The 27,262-nt window shown below is 41.8% G+C and overlaps 1 protein-coding gene across 3 annotated transcripts in view; it reads right to left on the reverse strand.

Annotated features, from left to right (window-relative positions):
- LOC119480904 (protein unc-13 homolog C) overlaps positions 1–27,262 on the reverse strand; it is a 202,493-nt gene that overhangs the window by 118,099 nt on the left and 57,132 nt on the right. For 2 of the 3 annotated variants that reach the window (XM_037757559.1, XM_037757550.1), the window contains one exon: positions 921–5,184. In XM_037757559.1, the coding sequence (XP_037613487.1) occupies positions 921–5,001 (4,081 nt within the window). In that variant the 5' untranslated portion in view covers positions 5,002–5,184. Of the gene's footprint in view, positions 1–920; positions 5,185–14,724; positions 15,312–27,262 lie in introns of those variants that run through there. The other variant, XM_037757541.1, reaches the window with a different exon arrangement.

Here is a 27,262-nt window from a genome sequence, read left to right on the forward strand (position 1 = left end):
ATACCCACGTTGATATTAAATCTGCAGAAATATCCCTTGAGCCTCAGTCCAGCTACAAGGGAATGTAGTATTGTGCCATGGGAATACAAATACAAAGTCAATGCCACCAATAACACTGACATCCACCCTCAGAGAGAGTCCCCTCTTCAGATTTTCAACTAAAAATAAATTACCAATTCAAAGAGACATCCTTCAAAGAGGTTCCCATAAATCCAGCAATATTAAACCACCAAGTTTCAAGTCTACGGCTCGTCTCCGCCACATAAATGAAAGTCATTCACTATGATTCAGACTTCCACTAACAACACAGAGGACCCACTGGATTACCAAGGATACCGATGCTTTTGCATGTTTTAGCTCAATAACTAAAAATTGTGTACTCTACATTACATCCACACCATTTTCCAAAACATACTATAAATATTCCTCTTCATAAGCAGCCCTTGGTTAATATTAATTTCAGTATGTTATGAATTCAACCTCGGAAAAAAAACATGACATTATTAAAGTATGCTCCAACATCTCAGACCTGAGAGTCGATTGCTGCATCTTCTCAGTGCAATACATGGCATTGTAAATCAACGGTGCCCTTTCCCTGATGTCCATGTTTGCTAGTTGTTTGTCTTATCCAACAAATATCAGAGAGAAAACTTGAATGCACCAGCAGAGCACTAACAAAACCAAGAGTTATCAAAACAGTTGCAGCTGAGATGTTGGCTATTTTTGTGAAGCACTGTTACGGTAAGTATTCAGAATTTGTAGTTAATGTGCTACAGTAGTTCTTTTAAGTCCTAGGTGTTTGGTTTTTATGACAACTTACTGTTACTGTTACGGTTGTACTAGTGTATTGCCAATGTAAAGCCTTGTAAAACAGTACAAAATTTAAGTGACACTGACAAACAAAGAGTGAAGAGCCATACCCCCAGCCAGGATCTGCTGCTCCAGTTCAGACATCTGTTTCCTGTAGGCCCTCAGTGCTGCCTCCTTGAATGTGGGTCTCACACGTTTCTTGGGTGGGGCCTCTGCGGGCTTCTCCTCTGGAACATTTTTGTTTTCATCCTCCTGATGTTGCTCTACTTTTTCAGACACCTCAGTGGCCTCCTCTGTTATCTCCTCTACCTCCTCTAACTCCTCATCAGCGTTGTCCATCTCCTCTGTCACATCGTCATCCGGTTCTTCTACGTCTACATATTCCACCATCGCGTCATATTCAGCCGTGTCCTCACTGTACTCTTCATCCTGACTGCAATCGTACTCCAGAACACATGCCTCTTTAGCTGCCTCATCTGTGGCTTCAAAATCATCTTGAGGTGCCTCAAAATCCAGAAAGGCATCATCGTCTTGAGAGGCCTCAATGTCATCCGACACATCATAGTCCTGAGAAGTCTCACATTCCTGCACAGGTTCATCCGTCTCCTCTCCCTCACTAGCATTAGTTCTGTTCTCCAAGTTAGCTAGTACCTGCTCCATCACTTCAACATAGTGGGTCTCATTGTCCACTGGTTGTTCCCCAGCTTCTGCATCTGCACTTGCTTTCTTGTCCTCTGCCTTCCTGAAGGCAGGCTCTGTGTGGGCATCTGAGTCTATTGTAGAGTTAGTTACACCAGAGGTGGACAGGGTGCGGAACCGCCCCATGAATGATGAGTTGGTGGGCTCCTCCTGAGGAGCAGGGGTAGGAGCAGGGGTACCAGACTTCCAAACAACCTCCAGAGCTGACTTAGCCCTCTGCAGTGAAGAGCCAAAGCCAAAACCAAAGGACTTCTCACTAAGATCTATGCTGAGCCTACTACTCCAAGACTTGGGAACCTCCTCAACCTTCTCTGTCCGAATCTCGCTCTGACTGCGGTACATAGTTGTAGTCTTATTTTGGGTCTGATGAAAGCTATGATTGACATCCAGTTCAGGGAATTTATCTTTAGGAACTACTTTGGGTGTTTCCTTAGGGGCATCTTTCGAGGCTACTTTGGGAGCTACTTTCGGGGCTTCTGTTGGGCTGGCCTTAGGGGACTCTTTGGGGGGCACCTTAGGACTCTCTTTAGGGGCTACGTTCGGGACTTCTTTAGGTGGAATCTTAGAAACTTCTTTCAGTGGAATCTGAGAAACTTCTTTAGGTGGAATCTTAGAAACTTCTTTAGGTGGAACTTCTTTAGTGGGTACTTTACCAGTCTCCTTAGATGCTACTTTAGGCATCTCTTTTAGGACCTCTTTTGGGGGTAGTTTTGCAGCTTCTTTGGTAACCTCTTTAGCAACAACCTTTATACCTTCTCTAGATGCAACTTGTGGGGGATCTTTAGCAATGACTTTAGGAGACTCTTTAGGGGATTCTTTAGGGGACTCTTTAGGGGTTGAAATGGGACTCACAATTGGGGTTATTTTAGGGCTCTCTTTAGGTGACTCTTTAGGACTTTCTTTAGGAGTCATTATTGGGCTCTCTCTTGGGGTCACTTTAGGAGTGACTTTAGCAACCTCACTAGAAGTTATCTTAGACGTCACTTTAGATACTTCTTTAACAGTGGGCTTTGTGACATCTTTATGTGGGACTTTAGGACTGTCTTTAGGGAGGGCTTGAGAGGATTCTTTAGCTGCTGATTTCTGAATCTCTCTAGGTGACTCTTTAGGAGCTGCTTTAGAGGTCACTTTAGATGAAGCCTTAGCAGATACCCTCGGGCTTTCCTTTGGCAATATTTTGGTGGTTTCTTCTTTAGGAGCCAATTTGGGTTGTTTATTTGTAACTTTAGCTGCAGCTTTAGGGGTATCTTTAGATGATATTTTCGTGCTTTCTTTTGTGATCATCTTATTTACCTCCTTAGACTGCCGGGCGGATGGCTTGATGACAGGCTCCCGTTCTGTGATGGGAGGAATAATGTGGGTGGTTATAGGTGGTAGGGAAGATTCTCTGTCGAGCAACATGAATTCTTCATCTCCTTCAAATTGTAAATCAACCTCCTGACATTTAGTGATGTTTTCTGGAAAACCGGGGATGGTTGACGGGTCAAAGGGACTGCTAACCTCTATGGAGGCTTCCAATCCAGAATCAGCACCCTGCTCCAGATGATGCCAGTCTTTCCAGGGTGATAGGTCTCCTTGCAGAGAGAGCTGGGAGCCACTGTAGTGGCTTCTGTCCCCAGACATGCAGACAAGTCCATTGCTCACCCCACTGTCAATAGTTTCTGTAGTCTCAACCTCATTGTGTTCATATGTTTGATTCTCATGGCTTAGTGGGAGACTGTCGCCAGCGTACCAGGACGAGGCCATGTCTTCTTGTTTTCTCTGCCACAGTTCCTGATCTGAGGAGGACAGCAGGGAGCAGCCATTAGCCCGTGTAAAGAACTGACTCTCTGAAAAGTCTTCTGAGTATGACTGGCAAAGTTTTGAGCAGTCAGACTCAGAGCGGCTGAGTTTAGGGGTGGAATAGTCACTCTGGGAAAGCCAACCAGGGGTCAAATCAGCGTAGTAGGCCTTTGCATGCTTGTCTGGGTCATAGTAAGTGTCATCAGCATAGTGAACGGCGCCTGAGTAGCCTGCTTCCTCTCCTGACCGGCTTTGGTCATGGGCTCGCCTCTTCTCTGATTTGCTCTTGTGAACAGGCTTTGAAACCACCATTGCATATTTATTTCTGCTTAATTCGTCTAATTCTTTATCACTGTCCATTGAGTCCCAGTCATCACTCTCCACCACTTTATCCTTTCCTGAGACCTTTATATCCATGCTTTCATAGGTTTGTGAGGAAGACATTGTTTTGTCTTTTCTCTCCTTTCCTTCATGAGTTAAGCTATCAGTGGAGACTGTAATGCCTGTTCCTTTAAGCTTATAGCACTTTTTTAAGACTATATCCCTCTCTTGGGTTGTTGCAAAAATAACAATAATAGGCCGGGGTTTTGCATTAGAACATTCTCTCTGTTGCCCTAACCTATGAGCAAGCTCAATTTTAATTGTTTTAAGGGCATCAATGAAACCCATTTTGTCTTTTAGTATTTTGTATATTAGAATCTCTGTTTTCTCTGGCCTCTCTTCAGGAACATTGAGGAACCGCAAGGTTGAATTATTGGCCTGGTGGCTTATTTGTTTTATGTAGTCATGGATATCACGTGTTTCCCTTCTGGACTGGACAAATCCTGAGCGAAGCTGCTCAATCTCACTCTGAACTACTTCCACACTGCTGGAGATCTCATCAATGGAGCTTTTTAGAGCATTTACATGGCCACGTAGCTCAGACAGTTCTGTCTCTATCTGGCTGATCCCCTGAAGCTCCTTAAAGATCATCTCCATGACATCCTGGGTCTGACTGATGCAACCGGTGGAGGATGAGCCAGGCTCCAGTGTCGAGCTCTTTTGCTGCCGTCCAGCGCGGTCCAAGGACTTGCTCCGTATGCCCAAGGTTTTCCTCCAATTGCTCACCTCGGAGTCTGAGGAGACGCATTCCTGACTCTTTTTCCATTTTCTTAACTTGCGTAGAGCACCCAGCCTAAGTGTGTGTAGACTGGAGCGTTCCACTCGTTCACCCTCAGAGCTGCCATCGGAGGGAGCCAAACTGATGAGGCTCTTCCTGTTTCGTCTTACCGGCATAGTGTGTGATTTATGCTCATCAAGTCTCCTGACAGGTTTTGTCTCACTCAAGGAGTCAGAGTGACTACTATCTATCAAAAGAACCTCAGGAAAAATACTTTCATTATTATTCAAAAAAAGAGAGTTTTTCGGGAGTCCATTTGCTATAGCTACACGATAACTGAAAGTGGGTGACAGGGATGAACAGTCGTTCTTTCCGTCGTCTTCTTCAAGTGATATGTTACGTGCTGAAGAGCATTTGGAAATCTTTTTAACGGTAGTCTTCAGTGTGGTAGAGAGAGTTAGATTGTGTGCTTGCAAATCAGTGGTCAATTTGGGTTCTTTATTTTCGCTTCTCTCTTTCTTCTTTATTGGGTTTGCCAATTTCTTTGTAAACATTCCTTTGCAAATGTTTTTAATGTAGGATGATATAGTATTTATTAGGACAGAAACCATGGATGGCAATCCTGTGGACTGTTTTTATCATCTAGTGAAAGGAGAAGTTGGCTGAGAACACAGCAGTGGTGAGCCAAGCACAATGAACCTGTGCTTGACAGCGGGATCCCAGCTCACGATCACTAAAACCACAGTCCGCGTAGAAATACACGTGTGGCCTTCCTCCCGAATAGGAACATCTCTCTGAAAGACAAAAAAAAAAAAAAAATATTTACTTTACAATTTCTTTGCACATTTCCAGATCACACTCAAACACAAGCAGGAAGAACATATACTGAGTTATTACGCTGCAATTACAGACACAGTGGACAATTTGTTAAATCTTTAACACGCATAATGTGAAAAATCTCTCATTGAGCAATCTCCAAACTTATTATGCAAAGAAACCAATGATTCAGATGCAGAATAAAACTGACCATTTGAACATTCAAACATTTTGTTTCGGTTTTATAATTTGTTTTATGAAACATTAAAAATGATTGTTACGTGTATGGCTTTACAGCAAATCCCACAAAGCTTGTCAGCCAACCAACCTAGATGCTACTTAAACTGTATGCAGAGAGAGAAGGAAAGACACAGCGAGAATGAAAGGATTGTGTGTGTATGTGTGTGTGTGTGTGTGTGGGAGGGGGGAGTAGGATTAGAGGGGTTGGTAGTGTAATCAATGCATGTGTACATGACTGTGTGTGCTTTCATGTATGTATGTACTGTATGTCAAGGTCAATAAATGGAGGCTACACTGATGTATCTAGCTTCCATCAGCAGGAGAGCCAATTATTCTAATTGCTTCAGTGCTGCAATACTCTTGTCGGAGTGTGTTCTTGAAAGCTTGATGAAAGAACTTGGAAACAATATGTTCTATATACATTTTTTTTTTCATTTTCTATTCTAAAATCATATTCAAATCATATACAAAATCTGTTTGTTGGCTATTTTCCATATATTGATTATAATGATGAGGATGTTTTCACTAATTGAAATGATGAAGTTAATGACCTTTATGTTGTCGTACATTTAATGTCCCAATTAGTTTAATTGGAATGGTTCAGCACCTGAACCGTTCAGGTGTCATAATGCATGTGTGCAGCAGATTAAAGAGGACGAAATGGCCATCTTAGTCTCTCGGAAAAGAGGCCAGAGAAATCCTGAATCGTGCTGCACAGTGTCAAGCCTTCAACAGCTTGCATTCTCTGAGAGGTGTGTGTTTCCTATAGAGTCAAAAGGGGGGTGTTTGTTGTGCAGAGAATCTGACAGCTGCTCCACATTAGTTCTGGGATATAGAACTTGATGTGTCTACAGTCTCATGACCACAGAGACATGCTCACTTCAAATGAGCTGTGAAACACAGCATCATGGTTATCTGTTAATGTTGGGCTCTGAAGGAGGACCAGGCATTAGCAAATAGAGCTTAAGGCAAGGTTGCCAGCATAGATGTGTTGCTGCCAGATACACGGATGATGAAATGAATCAAGTAGCCTGACTATTTGTTAGCTTCACAGGATAAGGTTTGAGGCAGGCCTGGGGCAGGAATGTTTGTGCAAGGAAAACACTAATAGTGAAAGGTATTGCACAATAGTACCAATCTTAAAGGGGACCTACTATGCTTTTGTGCTTTTCCCTTTCCTTTAGTGTGTTCTATAGTTTTTTGTGATTGTAAAAGGTCTGCAAAGTTACAAAGTCCACGCCAAAGGGAGTTACTCTTCCCAACAGAAACACTGCTCCTGAACTGCCTGAAACGCCTTGCTTGAAGTCCCGCCTTTTCTTCCGTAACGTGGTGATGTCACCAAGTAACACATTTACATAATACCTGTCTAGCAGCTAGTTTGGCACGCCCTCAAACAAAGCCAGTTAGAGCGGAGTCTGAAGAGTTTGGTTCGGATGACCAATCACAACAGAGTGGGCAAGCTGACCAATCAGAGCAGACTGAGCTTTTTAGAGGAGTTCAAACAGAGCGTTTCAGACAGAAGGTGAAAAGAGGTGATGCAGCACAGCCAGTATGAAAAGAATAAAAGCTTTTTTCTTTTTTTTTTACATTAAAGCATGTAAACATGTTCTAGTAGAAACACAAAATACAAGTATGTACCTGAAAATTACCATAATAGGTCCTCTTTAATATAAATTACTGCTTCTTATAAAATGGTCCTGGTATAGCCTACAGATCAGTATGGTCTTGAGTTGTAAAAATAAGAAAAAAGCAGCATCACAACTTGTCATCACAGAAATGGAGTGACAGTGAGGTAAAGAAAGACTACAGTATAGTTCATGGTATGAGGAGGTTCATGACTCAGCTATCTTGTAGATTGGCGTAAAGCCAAGAGCAGCCTTTTGCAATTGATGGGTCACGACCCAAAACTGTCCCCACCATAAATAAATCACATTACATATTGTTTGAATATGTTCTGACATTGCCTCGACTACTTCCACTGACATTTTTAGCTCTCATATGAATTTCAAACCTCTATCTGTATGCAAAAAAATACCGAGACGCGCCGCAGCACAAGCACTGTCAACTTGTGTTAATCAGTGAGCAGATGAGGGTAAGTGCCTTGCTCAAGGGCACCTGTAGTTGTTATGGTAGGACAGTGATTGCTTATTCACTTACTCCACCTGGATAAGTGAAAAAGCCATTTCTGTTACATTAATTGTTTTGTCAATGTAATGGTATCCCAATAAAAACAATAATTCCTCAACAAATGATTACACCTGCATTCAGTTGAATATTTAAAGCCACTACGCACCCACACAGGTGATTCCACTTATGTTGCCTGATTAGACCTCTACTCAGGACTGTGTGGGCGTGTACAGACTACACTTGATTGACATCTCACTCACTCTCTTGTTAGTTTTGTTGCAAACTGTTATGATGGGAAAATGTACACTGGTATCATTATTTTTAGTAGGCCTATGTAGATTTTGGAATCATCACATAGGCCATGACTACATGTATACAGATATTTTTAAAAATGGATAAAATCTGTCCACATGACATTTGTTTTACAAAATATCTCCGTCCACACTCGAACGCAAAAACGACTCAAAACGCTCGCCGTAATATTTACGTCACCACAAGTGAGATCACAAGGGGTCGAGGAATTTTGTCACCAACCTTCTTACTCCAAAAGCACATTCAGTCACCATGTGTTCCCTGCTTTGGCCTCCTGTGACTGTAACATTTTTCAAATGTTAAGTAGTAATTAATCCGAGCGGTGCTAACAAATAGTAAAAAAAAGCTGGTGGTCCGCCATCTTTGTTATTGTGGTTGGCTCATGCTCATTACACAAAGCAAGAGGGATTAGGAGAGGAGGTCAACGTTTCCCAAATGCTCTGTTTTACACGTCCACACAGATACAAAGTATGCAGAGTTTTTAAAAAGCTGCACCTTAGAAGGCGTTTTTAAAAAATAGCCATTTTTGTGACCCAAAACTTTGTTTGCATGTGGAGCTCCACCCATCTTTAACCTGAGTAAAGCTTTATTCAGCCAGAGTAATTGAAAATGTCTGTGTGCGTGTGACCATAAAGAGTTTCAGCAGTATGAACTAAGACAAGAACCTTTCAATGATATAGTCGCACCATTTAAAAAAGGCACAATGAGCAGGATTTGTAAGTTGCGGTTTATAAACACAAGAAGGCCCCTCCTCCCCAGCTAAAACGAAGGTGACGGTGCTCACCAACCCCAGATTCACTCTCGTTTTGGAACAAGCCTTGTCCGCCTGGCGTTTCACTTTGCTATATTTGCTTTTTTTTCTTCACTGTGTCCGCCATTTTCGAAGCTTCCTCTTGGATACGTGCTTACGATCTGGCATCTGGTCGCTACGTTTTTACAGAGGTTGTCCCGAACACAGCAAAATAAAAAGAAAAGAGAAAATACAGGCAGATGGCAGGTTCTCTGCAGAGACCGACACTGCCACACACCTCTAGTGGATCATAAGTGATAATTGAGAAGGATTATTTTTGTATCAGTCTATACATTGTTTTTTTAGGAAAATCCTACTCATTGTGCCTTTAATTATAAGTGGAAAACAAGTATGTACTTATAATCAGTCAATCTAAAATCAGTGAGTTATTTTCCCGTTCAGTGATTTCTTATAGCGTAGCATGTAGAAAGAAATCCCAAAATTGATTGTATAATATTATCTACACACTTGAATGACACAATATAATGAGTAGAATTGAATGCAGGCATGAAATAAATAGAAGACGGAAATCATGAGTGGAAATGTAGTGGATTAAAATGAAACAAAATGAAGTGAAATTGAAAGGAATATATTAGTGAATTATAAAGGGAGTTAGACATGTGGGGGACACCAATAAATTATAGAAACTAAATCAATTGGTTACAAAAACAATTGGTTGATAATAACAACTGCCAACCTTTCTGAGCCAAACAGAGCAAATAATGCATCAAACTTTACTGTCTCCTTCAATCTTATAGAGAGCTGAGATCTCGGCGTTGGCCTTTTCAAGACAGCGGCTGAGGTCATGGCTCTGAAGCGGGGCTATAGCTGGTTTATTTGTCAGGTCTGAGATGAAGCACTTCTCGCTGGGCTTTTGAGTCAGCGATGCTGGGTTTTTCCCCAGACTTTCCTGTGTGATCAAACAAACTTTTGTTGCCCTTTGCTGATGTGGAGGGGACACACACATAGCAGGAGATGTTGTCTCTGGTGAGCACAGGCAGAGTCTCTTAAAGTTGCAGAAATGTGCTGCTAATGCACAGCTAAAGACATTTCCCTCTACGGGATGTCAGTGCTGACTAGATATGGCTACCAACTTGAATATAACCAAATAATCTGTTACATTGTGCAATAGACTTTCAAATTCAAGGTACAACAGTGGTTGGAAAAAGAAACAACATCTCGACAAGGCAAAAATATGAACCCTATATTGAGAAGAATACAGCATGTGGCAGCTTAAAGCAAGGGTAGGCAGAATAGTTTTGGTATCATTGGGCAAATATTCTATAATAACCTTTCAGCATATTGTAATTCAAGTGTTCTGAGAGAAAACTAGACTTCTGCACCTCCTCATGGCTCTGTTTTCAGGCCTTAAAAAATCTAGCCCCGTGCGGCAGACTTTGGCCAATCACAGGTCATTTCAGAGAGAGAGCGTTACTATTGGCTGTTCACTCAACAGAGGCAGCTGTCAATCACTTGCGAACTCCGATTAAACGGTCAAACTAGGCATCTCTGATCAAATATGATCAATATTCTGTTACTGTAATGGCTATTTCTCACGTTAGCTGTTAAATGAGAAAGTTTGCTCCGACTGGTGGGCGGTGCTTGGTATTTCCTCAACTGATCTCAACATGGCAGCGAGCTCATAAACTTTCTCATTTTAAAGCTAAACAGTATACTACAAGTTGTTTCTGAAAACATTTGAGGCGAGAAATAGGCATTACAGTAACAAAATATTGATTCATATTTGATCAGCGCTGCCTAGTTTGACTGTTTGATTAGAGTTTGCGAGTGGATATAGTAACCGTTTTATAAAAATAACTTTTTCTAATCATATTTGCTCCAATTCTACCGACTGCAGCTTTAAATGTTTAAAACTTGTGGTAAATATCAGATTTGTGTCATTTTGGACACAGCTTCATAGTCCAGGTGTGAAGGGTGAACAGACAGAAATTCATGGTTCTATTCATCATCACATAAAAAAGGATCTTGCTTCAAGGAAGTAAATTGTGCATAACATGTGCTACCCTTTCAGTCCATATTGTGAAATATGTAAAATTGCTAGCCCATTTTATGAAGTATATCTAATCAAAACATAAATCTTTTTTTTTTAAGCTGCATCTTGTTGAATAGCTCAATCATCACAGAACATTATCATAAAGCATTCCCCATGCAAATACTCCCAATAATGTCTGCTGGTTAATTTTGACCTATTATCTTAATGTGTTTGTGATGCAGTTGTTGTAATGAACTAAACTAAATTGAGCTACAGCCACAATCATGGCTGACAGCATCTGGGATACGTCGCTGTTTACTGTAGCAGGGACTGGAACAACACTTATATAAAGCACTGTGGCTGCTGCACTCTGTCAGGACAAATCACAATAAAAGAGTACTAGTGCTTAATGAGTGTTGATTACCAATTAGGGAGCTGCCTTTCTCTGTACAGAGCCAGCATCCTGACATCTGCATGTTAGGGTCTGACAAATGAAGCACCCTCACCCTCTTCCAGAGCTATACGCAAATGACTTGATAGTACCCACAAGGTATCGCCTGTATTGTCCCATTAGGGTGTAATGATGCAAGAATTAGGGGAAAAGAATGATAGATAACTAGATCACCTCTTCCCACCCGTGTGTGTTATCAATTTGACCAAAGACCGAAGACACGGCTCAGTGAGCAGACTGCAAATGGGCTTACAAATGAAACGATACCATTTATTCCGAGCCATCATGACAAGCACATGTGAGAATGAGATTACATGTTGGTTATCTCGGTCTACAGCATCTCCACTGTTGTTCATCTCCTCGCTTTGTAGCGTTGTAGAAGCAGATTCATTGTGATAGAGCTCATTCTGTAGCACCTATTTAGAGATAAATGGACAGTAGCTATTGGTTTTTATAATAGGATCGGTCACAAACATTTAATTTATGGAAGTAGCATGTGCTCACACAAACACACTCTGCCACCATGAAATAAAGCCCTGTGTGGAACACACACACAGTCCCCACAATAGATATACATTTTATTTAGGGCTGTCAAAATTAACGAGCTAAAATTAAACCTAAAATTAATTTTTAAGTTGTAGCGGGTTTTAAAGCTAGAGTGAAGATAATGGCATCATTTGAAACTAGAAAACTATTGGTACCAACCATGTCGTACTAGCTTGCCGAGAAGGAGGCTAAATAAAGCTCCAAATTTACGCAAAAATTTGGCAAGAAAAAACTGGCATGGCCATATTCAAAGGGGTCCCTTGATCTCTGACCTCAAGATATGTGAATGAAAATGGGTTCTATGGGTACCCACGAGTCTCCCCTTTACAGACATGACTAGGGATGTCACGGTACCAGAAATCTAGTAGTCAATACCAATACCAGTGATTTTACACGATTCTCGATACCAATTCGGTACCACGGGAAAAAAAAAATAATAATAAATAAATCCCATGTAATTCAACAAACACTCCTTTAATAAAATATTTGAACATTACAAAAAACAGAGGCATGTAGCCTTTAAGTAATAAATAAAAAGAAATGTCTATTAACATTGCAAAACAGAACAGTGACATGTAGCCTTCAAGTATTTAAAACAAACAATATTGTCTGGATGTCTGTCTTTGAGGTGCTTTGCTAAACTGGAAGTATTTCCTCCTTTGGAAAGAAAAGTACGACGGCACCGTTACTGCACCGCATACTGGTTTTTGCGAATCTATTGTAACGTTGCGTGTGGCTAACTTGTAGAAGGGAGACTGGAAACGGTTCCTCTTTTGCACTCAACAGAGCCGGATTTATTCCCTGCCGCAGCTCGCAAACAACCCGGAGTTGGAGGTGTGTCGGAAAATAATAACAACTGGCCGGTCGGTTGCTAAGCGTTTTTGCTCTCGTTCATTGCACGTAGCTTGGCTAACTAGCCAGCTGCCATCTTTCACGTCTCGTGTTTATTTCCGTGCTTTTTCAGCATTTTTCTTCTTCCTTCATTTCACGGCAGATGAGAACACTTGTAAGCGTGTACTGCCCCTGATAGATCCAGAAGAATCGCATCTCCAGTACCTCCGCTCCGGTACCAAATGACCATTACAGGCATCCTTCGGTACCTTCGGTACCAAAAAAAACGAGTACCGTCACATTTTTTTAATTTTGGTACCGAGTTGGTACCGAAGTATCGGTTCTCGTGACATCCCTAGACATGCCCACTTTATGATGATCAATTGTAGTTTGGGGCAAGTCATAGTCAAGTCAGCACACTGACACACTGACAGCTGTTGTTGCCTGTTGGGCTGCAGTTTACCATGTTATGATCTGAGCATATTTTTTATGCTAAATGCAGTACCTTGGGTTTCAACAATATTTGTCATTGATTTGTGTTGTTAATTGATTTTCAATAATAAATACATTTGCATAAAGCAAGCATATTTGCCCACTCCCATGTTAATAGTGTATTTAATAGTTGACAAATCTCCCTTTAAGGTACATTTTGAAAAGATAAAAAAATGTGCGATTACTTTGCGATAACTATGGATAATCATGCAATTAATCACAATTAAATATTTTAATCGATTGACAGCCTTAATTATATTACATCATATGATGTGTTCAAGCATGTTATATGTTCCATAGGCATGTTAAAATGTATGTGAATAAGTTGTGTTTTTGGTTTTTCTATCCTCATAAACTGCTTGTTCCACCTTTTACAATTCAAAGTGCCTTTAAGCAAGGCACGGAACCTCCAACTGTCTACGTAAAATAACTTGTTCCGTATATAATCGACTTGCTTGGACAGATACTGTAAAAGCGTCGGAAAAACAGTTCCAGCAACTGTGATGACAAAAAAAAATTGGGAATTCCTGTGGTCCTGAGGTATAGAGCCCCTCCCATTTGTGAGTCAGACTAGAGAAACCTCCAGAGAGAAGGGGGAGCACCTCAACCACACCCACTCCCTATGCTATACCCCAGGCCCTGCATTAATGTCCAGCAGGGACCTATTTCCCCCCACTATTTCCAAATTGCATCTGATTAGCAGAGCACTCTCAGAAACACTCCATTTCTCACAGTCGCACAGTCTCTGCCACTCTCCTCACAATAGTAGCCTACAATCTGCTCTTCTCTCCTGATGAAGACGCAAGTGTGCCAATTTGAGGGTTATTATGCTGCAAGCCATTCTACTCCATGCTGTGTGATGTTCATGCTGTTATATCATTCTGGGTGAGACTGAGCAATATTTTTGTTGCAAGCCTTTAGATGCATATGGATGAGAGTATGTGTTACGTCATGTCTCCAGAACACATGATTATGGATCATGTGTGGATTGGTGTACATGTGGGTGTGTGTGCATTGCCCTGCTGTATGTGTGTGCAGCCGTGCGTGCACACACACATGTAAGCCGCGCATGCACGGTTGCTTTTAAGCATGCATTTGCACGGAGCAGCACCAGTGGGGGGTGGATGAGCATGAGCATGTGAGGCGGTGTATGCATCCTCAGATCATATTGCCCTCACGCCCATCCATCCTCAGCTCCATTCTGCACTCCCTTCTCTCTCTCTCTAACCCTGTGTATTTCCCCAACAGTGAAATATCTGCCTGCAAGCCCTGTAGGAAACCAGCCAACATCACAACAGATTGTCTCGCCTCATAAATCAAAATATTACCTTTTTTTCTTTTGGCGGGCATGACGAGAAAGCAGTGTCATCTGCATAAGGGCTCAGTGTGTGAAACAAACAGCATTTGGCTCACATGCGTTCATGTTGTGCCGTTACATGATAAAAGGTTAGAATGGGAGCAATGTGTGTGTGTGGAATCGACACTGGATTTTTTAATAAAAAATAACATTGAATATTTTTTTTTTTTCCACCCCCAGCATCTACATCGATAGATGATGCCATCTATAACCGCATCATTCTCAAATAACGTTTCATTAATCCAGTGACAGGGCCACAGAGGGAGGGGAGAGGGAAGCAACAAGATGATATAGGATGAAGTCAAACACTCAACATCCCTCCTCCACCATCCATCCCTCCATGCCATGCAAACACGCATCCATCCAGCGCTGCACATACCTGGTGTGTGTGTGTCAAATCCCCGCGCAGATAACAGCCAGCGGTAGTAGAGAGAGAGCACAGCGAGCCGTGTGGAGCCGTGTGTTTCCAGCGAATGGTCGGCGACGGTAGGAGGGAGGAGGAGGAGGAGGAGGGAGGAAGAGAGGAGAGAGATGCTCGGTGCGCAGCTGCCTGCTAATACCAGAGCTCACAGCATCTCTCCCGCGTCCGTCAGACACCACATCCCACAGCCCTGCCTCCGCGCACAAACACGCACACACCTCTCCTCCATGCCACCTCTTCTGTCTGTCTGGCTCCTCTCCTCTGCTCTGCTGCTGTGCTCCCCTGTTCCGCGTTATGGTGGTGGGGGGGGGACCGAAGATGCTGCTGCTAGATGATGATGCTTTCTCCACGATTGACACACAGCCACACACTCCTGCTCGTAGACACAGCACAGGGGGTGTCTAGTCCAAAAAAAAACGGGTGGTGCTGTCTGGAGAGGATGTGGAGATGTGGAGGCAGACAGCGCTGCTCTCTGCTGCCCAGACTGAGGCTCTGCTCCTCGGCTGGAGAATGTCTGTCCCTCCCCTGTACAAATCTCTCTCTCTCTCTCGCTCTTTCTCTCGCTCTCTCTCGCTCTATGGTCTCTCTCCCTCTCTCCATGATCTCTCTCTCTCCCTCTCTCTCCCTCTCTCTCTCCCTCTCTCCATGATCTCTCTCTCTCTCTCTCTCTCTCTCTCTCTCTCTCTCTCTCTCTCTCTCCCTCTCTCCATGATCTCTCTCTCTCCCTCTCTCTCTCCCTCTCTCCATGATCTCTCTCTCTCTCTCTCTCTCCATGATCTCTCTCTCTCTCCCTCTCTCCATGATCTCTCTCTCTCTCCCTCTCTCCATGATCTCTCTCTCTCTCCCTCTCTCTCTCTCTCTCTTTCTCTCTCTCTCTCCATGATCTCTCTCTCTCTCCCTCTCTCCATGATCTCTCTCTCTCTCCCTCTCTCTCTTTCTCTCTCTCTCCCTCTCTCTCTCCCTCTCTCCATGATCTCTCTCTCTCCCTCTCTCTCTCTCTCTCTCTCTCTCCCTCTCTCTCTCTCTCTCTCCCTCTCTCCATGGTCTCTCTCTCTCTCCCTCTCTCCATGATCTCTCTCCCTCTCTCTCTCTCTCTCTCCCTCTCTCCATGGTCTCTCTCTCTCTCCCTCTCTCCATGATCTCTCTCTCTCTCTCTCTTTCTCTCTCTCTCTCCCTCTCTCTCTCCCTCTCTCTCTCTCCCTCTCTCCATGATCTCTCTCTCTCTCCCTCTCTCCATGATCTCTCTCTCTCTCCCTCTCTCTCTCTCTCTCTCTCTCTCCCTCTCTCCATGATCTCTCTCTCTCTCCCTCTCTCCTTGATCTCTCTCTCTCTCCCTCTCTCTCTCTCTCTCTCTCCCTCTCTCCATGATCTCTCTCTCTCTCCCTCTCTCTCTCCATGATCTCTCTCTCTCTCCCTCTCTCTCTACACACTCACACACAAGACCCCCCCCCCAAAAAAACCATACACAGATGCCTTAATTGAGAGGGATGCAAAAAAAAAGAGGAGAGAAAGGTGGAGTGAGGCTGAAATAGTGTTCTAAGTCATGTTATATGATCACATCACTGCAAACATTACACATTCCGATGGAAACATTAGTATGATGTAATGGGTCAATAAACCTTAAGCACCACAGACACGCATGGAGGAGCAATGTTGAGCTACATACAGAGAGGTATTATTGCTTACATTTTTTTCCCATAAACCCGTGCGCCACTATACTTTTGTGCATACGCGCACAAAAGTATAGTGGCGCACGGGTTTATGGGCATGCCTGCCTGCCTGCGGGGCGCGAGGAAGCGCACTTTCATCTCTTTTTTTTTGTCAAACACGCGCGTGCACTTACTTACACGCACTCTATGATCCCGAGCCACCCCTCCACAATCTCTCCAGAGAAGACCATTCATTCATTCATTCATTCATCCCATCATCAGCAGCAGCAGCCAGGCTGCGACAGACAGAGCCTCCTCACGTAGAGCCTTTTTACGCACATCATCTAATTGCGTCTCTCACTGGAAATGTCGTCATACATGATTGCTCATATTGCAGATTAGTCATCGGTGTATTAAAACACCATCAGCGTCGTTGGAAAAATGCACATAGCTATAAAAAAAAAAAAAAAATCAATTATTTCGAATAAAAATACACTTAACCTCGCGACAAAAATGGCAATTTCTTAACATGTCCTTGTGTGACATTTGGCTAATTGAGTCTTGTGTCATTGTTGACAGGGTACAAATTAATACAGTGATGTGGAAATATTGCAGGTGAGCTGTCACATGATAGTCAGACCCTTGCTGTACTGCCTTGGTGGTGATTATTAAGTATTCAAATAAAAACCCATCTCCATCTCTCAGCTGTGTGTCTCTCATAAAGTGTGCCTCCCTCTGTCTGTCTCGCTCTCCTCTCTCAGCTGAGATGTGTGTCATGCGTTCCTCCAACAGCCACTAATTGTCTGGCCTTCTAGCGAAATCACATTTCTCCCTCTCTCTCTCTCTATCACATGGGAGGAGAGGTAGGATGTAGGGAGATGTGTGCAGTTGTGTGCGCAGGCGCGTAAAGGTAGAGGAGGCCATGGATGGAGGAGGAGGAGGAGGAGGAGGAGGAGAAGGGGGTGTACTACTGATGTTGTGCATGGCTGCTGCTCGCCCCCTGCTGGTGATGAAAGCAACTGCAACATCAGCTGTGTCTGAGCCAGTCTGACCCAAATGATCCCCCCTCTCCAATTACATGCATCACATTTGTGTTCAGACAGAAATAGCAGAGCACAGCTTGATTTATGTTAGCATTTGACATGGTGCGGCTCGAGTCTAATTTTGATCTGGGGCAAATTAAAAAAAAAAAAATAGTTGTCTCTGGAGAATATTATGGAGTATTTTAATATTGTGCAATATTTATTGTCGTCAGAGACATCTTGTAGTGTACTGTTTAGCTGTAAAATGAGAAAGTTTCTGAAAACATTTGAGGCGAGAAATAGGCATTACAGCAACAGAATATTGATTCATATTTGATCAGCGCTGCTTAGTTTGACCGTTTGATCAGAGTTTGTGAGTGATTGACAGCTGCTCAGAGACTGCAGACTCCAGCTTGGCTCTAATTGGTTGTTTTCCTCCGGTCAGTGAAACCTTGCAGATGCCATTAGGAGCACCGGAGGACATAGAAGCACATGATTTTTTTCAGATTACCTGTCTCATGCACTGCTGTCAGGATATAGTGGCCGTTTTATAAAAATTACTTTTTTTAATCATAGTTGGTTCAATTTTACCTACTGCAGCTTTGATGTCTATCAGTGTCTATCGCCCCTCTCATATTCCTTAATTTTTCTATTTCAGTTTCATTCTCCATCCCTTTCTCTCTTGTGTATTCCACTTTCTGCCTTTTCTGGAAACCCTTGCTTCTGTATGGCCTTGAGCTGCCAAAGGACAGCTAGCCAAGACTCCCGAGGTCTTCTCCACCTCCATCCCCCACTCTCCTCTCCTCTCCTCTCCTCTCCTCTCTCCAGCCCTCGCCTCTCCATGCTTGTGTAACAAATATATCATCCTGCTCTGGTTCTCTCTCTCTCTCTGTGGTCACCCACAATGTGTAATTATTATTTCAAATTGAACACATTTCTTATCCAAGACATCCATGTCTCTGATTATTAATGTCTTTATTGTAGATTCAACTGACAACAAGGAAGTAAACTGATCATTTGCTCTCATTTACAGGGAATCCACTCAGAAATATTCTGATTTGACAAACAGTAACCTACAACATCCTCTGTACAGCAGGATGGTAAACAGATAGTAAACAGATTTTAATGAGCAAGGCTTCTTAGCCTTAAAACTCCAATGAGCCGTTAAAAACACGCTCTGTTCTAGTTGTCAATCATTCTCCGCGAAGACGCCACAGTTTGAAACACAAATTCAGACAGGCCACGTGCTGATAGAAGAGAAACTAACTTGAGGTGCATCTGTTATTTCTGAAATAGCTGCCGGCTTTGTGCAACCATTAAGTTAAGGGCGTTTGACGTGCTTATTTCTGTGAGCTGATTTCAAACGAACATTATAAACTCTTTTCCAGACAGCCTTATAAAACATCACTCAATCTATGGCGGTGATTTCAGATTGAGTGATGTTTTTTTCTCTTTATCAACAAAATAACTGGCATTCAATGTAAAATTATGCCATTTTGTAACCAACATTCAGAAGAGACAGATGTTCCTGTTGTGAAGAGTTCATTTCACAGACCTTTTCAGTATTATTTCACATATGAATCCATCTTCTATAGCCCATTTGACAACGTACCGCCATCTGTTTGGAAGTGAGTCATTGACGCCAGCCTATGCATGTGAAGAGTTCTGGCTGTGTCCCTGATTATTATGAGCAACCATTGCAACCCTATTGATAAAACTAATTTACTAATTCCTCACTCTCTCAGAACTATAGATATACAGTATCTATATTCTTATTTCTATCCCAAATCACCAGAGAAAATAGCGCCTGGACTTTAACTCCACTTCAAGTCCACAGAAACCACCTTTCTTTGTGTCATAAATGGCATTTTGATGACATTTGGTCGGCGGACTCTGGTGGCTGTTACATGCCATTTCTCCTCATTACTAGTGCTGCATTTGACAGTAGTGCTTTTTCTGAATAAGCTCTAAAGTATATATATCTGGAACTGCAAATTCATGGTTTAAATATGCGTCTAATAGAAAGTTCTAGGACTTCACAAATTATTATATCAGCAGCTCCTTTAGTGGTGTGCCTCAGGGATCAATTATTGGTCCAATGTTGTTTTGTGTATCTGCTCCCCCAAAGCCACGTAATTTTCCATTTTACCCTCACTTACTTGCTGTTGGGTTGATGATACAGCTATACTGTATCTCTTGTGTAATGTAACCATATAATGAGTCAATAAAGCCAGACAATTCTAGATTGCCTTAGTGTGATGAAAGAAAGAATTCCTTAAAATTTGCCGCAGCTTGAAAAAAAAGAGACTCTTTTTACTGGCCTCATTCGTCTATTATATTACACCTTTGATGCTTTAATGACCTGTCCAAACAGTCACAAACTTTACAGCAGGGCTTGGGAGGTTGCGCTGCTGACGCACCTGCCGTTACTAAGCAACCAAAACCTTCGCGGTGTGATGACGATGATGAAGTTGCGGTAATTTAGCAGTAAAAGCCGTAAACTGACTAAACTAAAGAAAGTCAAAACAAAGATAAATGGATTTCCAGCACCGTAAACCCATCACAGTAGCTTTATCTTGTCAATATACAGTATGTGCTATATGTGTGTGTCTCTTTGTGTGTGTGTGTTTGCTTTGTTTTCTGACCTGCAGAGGTGACGCTAAATGCTGAGCCGCTGTACCACTGTGACTTCTGCAGACACAAGATTTGTATGCTTAAGAAACGTCACGGCACAAGACTTGGAGCTTTCATCTTAACCCAAGAGAATCAAAATATCAAGACCTTTATCCTCTTGAGGCAGAAACACGGGAAAGCTGGCACTAATGAGACAGGCAGATGGCCTTTATATAGCCCTTTAGTGGTTAAAATCCTTCCAGCGAAGCATAAAAGGATAGCTATGGGCTGATGTAGCATTAAATCCAGCACATGACTATCAGCTTGAAGGGAAATATCTTTACATTTACATTGAGGAGTGTTTTCAGATCACACAGCTGCCGACACACAGCTGGCATCAATTCACGCTGCCTTCAGCACTATAGTGGATTAACATTTTCATCATATTAGCACCTGGTGAACCAGAGAGTGTTTAATATTGTTATTGGGGGTCTACAGAATAGCAAAGAAAAAATGGTGTGAATTGGAAATAGGAGGGGTCATGAGAGTGATGATGGTGGTGTTTTTTTAACACCCATCCATATACAGTAATCCGTCCAGCGATGATGAAGTCTAAAAGTCTAAAAGCTGTGCTTGAATAAAATTACACCTGAAGCAACTCAAGGCACATGTTTCCAGAGGTCCATTAAATTATTTTTGTTAGCAGACTCCGCAAAGAAACAAGATCAAGAATCTACAGCCATGCTAGCAACTCTGTGAGGCTGTCCTTTGAGCTAAATGCTTATGTCAGTATGCTAACATGCTCACAATCACAATGTTAATGTCAATGTTTAGCAAGTATATTGTTTACCATGTTCAGCATCTTAGTTTTGCATGCAAGCACTAAACAGAAAGTACAGCTGAGGCTGAAGGAAATGTCATTAGTTTCCAGGTATTTGGTAATAAACCAAAGTATTGGACAGTATACGATTTTAACCCGATGATGCAACACGTTCTCATCCTAACTCGTCACATACTGGCGCTTTGTCAGATCCATTGGCGTCACTTTAGAGTAGAAATGTGACTTGACGTTGTGAAAACGGGTCACGAACGAACAACGGATTGTAAAGTGAAAGTGAAACGTAACACACGGGACATGAACAACGGTCTCCTGGATGAAAGCCTTGTGTTTGTTGGAAAGTGAAGGGACCACCAGAGTTGTTACTATTCACCCTGAGGGGGATATGAATGCCTACACTAAATGTCATGGCAATTCATTCAATTGATGTTGAGATACTTTACTCAAAAACACGTAGGTAAACTTTAGGTAGTGCTAAAGGAAAAGTCGGATCAATTCATCGAGTAGTTGTTGAGATATCTTACTGGATGTAGAGAAACTGGGAACTGCTCTACTCACTCTAGGGGAAGTCAGCGGCTCACCAAAGTTATTACGATACATCATTTGTAAACCATGAATGTCTGCGTACAAAATGTCATGGCAAACCATCTGATGGTTGTTGAGATATTTCAGTATTCTGGCTAAAAATATCTGCAGCTGAACTCAGGCAGCTAGTGAGCAATATGGAGGAGAAATAAAAGTAGTTTGGTGAAAAAAATTTAACTTGAGATTGCAGGATAGTGTGAGGATGTACAGGCCAGCAGGTGCAATTTCACTATCATTTGTGCATTAACATTCAAAGCAGTGAACAGTGTCCATTTTATTCTCAAAAATGTCACCACTGAGTATAGCTGAGTTTGGTGACCTATAGTTTTTTTCTTAAACAGTCACAGAAAGTGATAGTGTAAGGATTAAGCACAGACTGCTGGGGCTAGTTCGGCGTATAATTTAAACCGTTTTTGTCAGAAATGTAAGTTTTGTAGTCAGTTTACATTTGTGGAGATGGCGCTTTTATTCTGAAGGATTCAGTCATACAGTCGTCGCTTCTGGCAGAACACGGGAAAAATATTTCCTGGGAGAAACCTGGTTTCTTGAGAAAATGTAAATGTTTTGCGACAATATAAAATGCTCATGGGGGAGTGTAAAGGACTTAAAAGAGGGTCTTTTTTTCCTCCTCCTATTTATAATACTGCAACAGTATAAAATGCTCATGGGAGACTGCAAAAGCCATGAGGGTCTTTTTTTCCTCCTCTTCCTATTTATAATACTGCGGCAATATAAAATGCTCATGGGATAGTGCAAAAGCCATGAGAGGGTCTTCTTTTTCACCTCCTATTTATAATAATCTCCCCAGTGTACAGTTAGTAAAATATCTGTTTGTATCTAATCACATTTTAGCATTTGTTCATTAAAAAAAACAAATGTGCTACAGACTTACTTCAGTGTTAATAGATTTTACAGAGCAGAAGAGACACAAAACATAAGCAAAACATTTAGTTCCTCTCAGCTCACTGAAAAGTGCAGAGCTGAGCAATTCAATCTGAGAGTGATGAAACCACCTTTAAGGTATCACTAAGGATACAAAACTTTAACAAGAGGCACTGCTGTGAAACCATGGATAGGATCTTTAATCCAAGTGAGTGCTGGGGTCGAAAACAAGATGGACAGGGTCGTGTCGATATAGTTTTCAGTTTGAGAAACAAATATGGATTTCTTGCACTCCCGTGTTTATTCGTTCATGGAATGCAGGATCACAAAACGCTGTCAATGTTTGGATTTCAGCCTACAGTTTGAGAAAGAGAGCGTTGTTTGGGCTCACGAGACGTTGAGAGAGACGCTGTGGATCAATCAGAGGGCGTTAAGTCCCTGGCAGAGCCACAGTCCTCTCCTCAATTCGCCCAACTGCTGCATTGCAGATAAAAAACCCTCCTCTGCCAGACACCTCATACACACAACAGAGACCAGCTAACCCTCTAAATTCACTAAATCACACACCATCACGTATATTTTTCAGCAATCGGGATTTTTTATACATATAAAAATATATAAATACAGTAAATGTGCAGTTCCGAGTGCACCAAACAAACAAATGTTGAGCTCTTGACATAACCACAATTACAATACACAGGCTGTAATCCTTCAAAACATCTCTGGTCTTACTGGAATCAATGGAGTCTGTGGTCTCCAGCTTACACCATATAAGAACAATTTAAATCCTTTTTTTTTTTCAAGCTGAATTTTTTTCACATTAAGGCCCCGACACACCAAGCAGACGGTCGGACGTCGGACAGTTTGGAGCCGTCGGTGAGCGTCCGTCGGCCTACTTTTTTTTGGTGTGTCCCACAAAGTCGGCTCTAATCTGCCTGTGTCAGAGTTTTTTCGGCCGATTCGGCATGTTGAATTGGCAGCAGAGCCCGTCAGTGAGAGAAATCACTCTGATTGGCTGTTCAGCTGAAGCGAATTAGTGCACGAGAAGAAAAACGGAAAAGCAAGTCAACGAGTAAAGTCAAGAGGAAAAACAAAGAAGGTTCTTCTCATTTTTCATCTCATCTGATCCCTCCAATACGCGGATATTTTCACAACGACTTAGCCGTCTGGATGAAGCTAAATGGTGAGTGAGAGTGGTGTGAAAATGGTCGGCAAACACTGCTCTGTTTCATGTATGTATCATAACAACGGCTTGTATATCCGCAGTCCTAAGTCTTCCGTTTTCCCTTTTTGAATGACGAATACAGACTACCGCGACCTGCTGGTGTGGAGAGTTATTTCATCTCACACAGGCGCACAACCTACGTGTTAACTGGCCGTCGGCTGTCGTCTTTGCGGTAGGGATGTGCATTCCAAGCAAAAAATACTATTCGAAAATCACTGGGAATTATTCAATTATTATTTTAATAATTAAAGAAAATATTTTTTTAAGAGGGGACGAATATTCGCATAAACTATTTTATTTTTTATAATGAACGACTATTCGAAAAATCGAAAATCATAACCCATCCCTACTTTGCGTTGTGTTCAAGCTAGTTCTTTGATGTTGGGTTGCTGTGTCTGGGCCTTTACACACTTCACAACACTTTCAAACATCTGCACTGGCATAAATTATCTCTCTGTATACAGTAGCTCTGAGTAATTACGACATTTTCAAGACAACTTATTCCTGCTCACTCACTTGTTTTCTGCACTCAAGCCGATGCTCACATTCAAAAATAATTAGCATTTATGAGTTTAAAATGAACCACAGTTAACTAGAGCAGACAATTTTCATTTTGTATAAGTATGGTTTATTAATGCAGTGCCATTGGGGGTGTGCTGCTTCACCACCGTTGCTTAATTGCACTGTAATGCCAGATGGATAATAAAGAATCCAGCAAAAAAATAGCCTATATAGATGACTTGTAATTATCACTGCAGGGCAGGTGTGAATGTGTGAGGCAGTTTGCATTCGCAGGAAATCTAGACTAAAAATAACGTATATCATATCCAATATTACAATACAATTGCAGCCAATGTGTGCATGAGCATGATGTTATTTGGTGAATTCTACCAACAGAATTCAGATGTGGCAAAGCAATTTGTCTCGACTCAACATGGCTCCTTCACTAAGCTAATTATCATCTTTGTTTTTGACTGCGGCAGGTAAACCAGGATGTTTTGAGAGAGTGAGTGGGGCTCATCAATTAAAACTTTAATGGACAATTTTGTTGCTTTTAATTAGGGCTATCATTGTCCTTAGTTAATTGTGATTAATCCTAAATTAATCACACATTTTTTATCTATTCAAAATGTTTCTTAAAGGGAGATATGTCAAGTATTCAACACTCTTATCAATACAGGAGTGGGCAACTATGCTGCTTTATACAAATGTATGTATTGGATTTTGAAGAGGTTAATTAAAATTCGCTAAAAGTTGCGTTAATGCATTCAAAAAATGAGTGGCGTTAAAACGAATTTGCGCTAATGCGTTGTTGAGGCGTTACTTTGACAGCTCTACTTTTCATAAGTATTATTATCTGCCTTGATTCCTTTAGCCTCCTGTATGTTTTGTGTCTGTTGTTGTGTTCCGGTATCTCCATTTTTTGGTGATGTTTAAAAAGCAGCACATCATGCCCCAGATGACAAACTGTCCTGCTCCTCTGAAACCCCTGGCTTTTTCACAGCCAGAATTACAATAATTATTCTTACTGCTCACGTAGCCTAACAGCAGAATTGTCTCAATTATCGCTTCTGTTTACACCCTAACTAACTGTGATTAGCCGTCAGTCTCGAGTTGGAGGTGATTTGTCAAACTGGAATGCACAATGGTAAATTAATGATATTAACTCCACGTGGCTTCACAGACCATCATAGTCCAGCACATAACACCTAGTAAAGCCACAACTCGATATATTTACGTTTCAGGTTTTTGTACGGATTCAAAAAACAAGATTTTAAGGTGCTAGTCAAGCTACTGTAGCCGTTTCTCCTCTTGTCCTAAGATAATAATATTAAATGAACAAATACTGTAGGAGCGTGGTATCACTCACTAAAAAGTCAATATTTCACAAAATGTCTAACTATTCCTTTAAAAATAGAATACAATTCAAAACAAGAACATGTGGATTAAAATTACCCAGCACACCTGATGCCTACAATGCTGTGGGGTTTTAAATGCTCACCATCAGAAAATACAACATCAATTAATTAAAGTTGATGGCAAGGCTCCATATGTGACGTGATTTGGATTGATGTGACGAACAAATGAGAACCTGGGACTTAATTTGAGAATTGGCCCTTTGGCTCAAGACAAGAACGTAAAATTTGAGAATTTGTAACCAGCGACGGTGACTGAGCCTCACTTCTGGTTGGTGGTGTCGCTGAATGAGTCAGCTTCACCCAGAGCTAAGAGCTGCTCATCTCACTCTATCTTTCCCCCTCTCTCTGTGTCTGTGTCTCACTTTCTCTCTCTCGCTCTCTCTCTCTCACACACACACAGTCACATACACACACAATCACCAGTAGCCCAGCGGTGACAACCTGTTGATTTCCATTCCTGGTATATTGTCTAGAGGTTGCATAGATTACTGTACACCTACCTTTTGAATGTACTGACTAGGGCTGTTGACGGCTTACAGCTGAAACACGTTTGTTTGTTTGCCAAGAATAAACTAAGAAAAGACACTTTATCTGTGAGTTCCGGTGACTTGTTTCTTCTGTTCGATACCGTTCAAGATTTGGAGACGTGCTCGCTGCTATTTTCTATTTGGTCTGACTAAGGCTGTAACAAATAGTTTGACGCATCATTCATAACGTTGACATTCTAATTATCATTATTAAAACTTACAGAAACATTGCATGCAATAGTCCACCTTCTCTCTCTCTCTCTCTCTCTCTCTCTCTCTCTCTCTCTCCCCCCATCTCAAACACAGCGAGCGACGCCGTCCTTAATTCAAAAGTCAAAATATATTGACAGATGTAATCATTTCCAAAATTGAAAACATGTTTTTAATCAAACATAATAGTCTGCTGTTGGTAATTAGCCTTTCAAAAACAACAATTTCTCTGCAGTCAAAAATTGTTTGCTCTCCGGCTTGCAAAGGGAGGCCTGCACCTGTATTTAAGGGGCGGTCTAGCAGCAAACTGACAGCACCACAAAACAAAATTGGATATCGACAATAACACTTAATCATATTTTCCTATATTTTTAGGGTGATGACATCACAAAATTGAGATTCTGAGTTTCATTCGAAAACCTCAATAGAAGCTTTGAATGAAGAAAAATGACATTCGGTACAGCCGTAGTCTACCGTCGTTGCATAGCCTCGTCCAAGGCATCTGTAACTCCGCAGGCAGGAATGACAGACCCAATGTCCCCTTTAGAGCTCTTTATTATATCGAGGTAGCTAGCACATGTTTTTTTTCTGTCAGGCACTGATCCCTCCATGTTACGTGTCATAGGGATTTCATTAATGATCTTACGGAAAGATGGATACAGTTGATATTGGTAGCGTCTCCACCACCATGTAACGAGCTACTAGCTTGTTAATTTCCCTCGGAGTGACAGCTGAAAGCCGTTGCTGTTTCACAGCTGTAGCACCGGCATCGTTCTCCTCCTTGATGCGCCTCGCAGCCCACCAGAGTAGTGGAGCTGTGTGTATGCAGGTACTTCTTCCTAAATTTGAAGTAGAGTTCTTTGCAGCTGACAGACGCTTAACATTATCCCCCAGGCAAAATTTGCATTTCACTGTGATGCACTTATAATGGATTGCTTATTTGAAAATGTCACTAAATAACTGATTACTTGAATCGCCATCTAACGTGTTATGTTACAGCAAAAAAAGTAATCTGAGTACTCTAGC

This window comes from Sebastes umbrosus, chromosome 2 (assembly GCF_015220745.1).
Source record: "Sebastes umbrosus isolate fSebUmb1 chromosome 2, fSebUmb1.pri, whole genome shotgun sequence".
Classification (NCBI taxonomy): Eukaryota; Metazoa; Chordata; class Actinopteri; order Perciformes; family Sebastidae; genus Sebastes; species Sebastes umbrosus.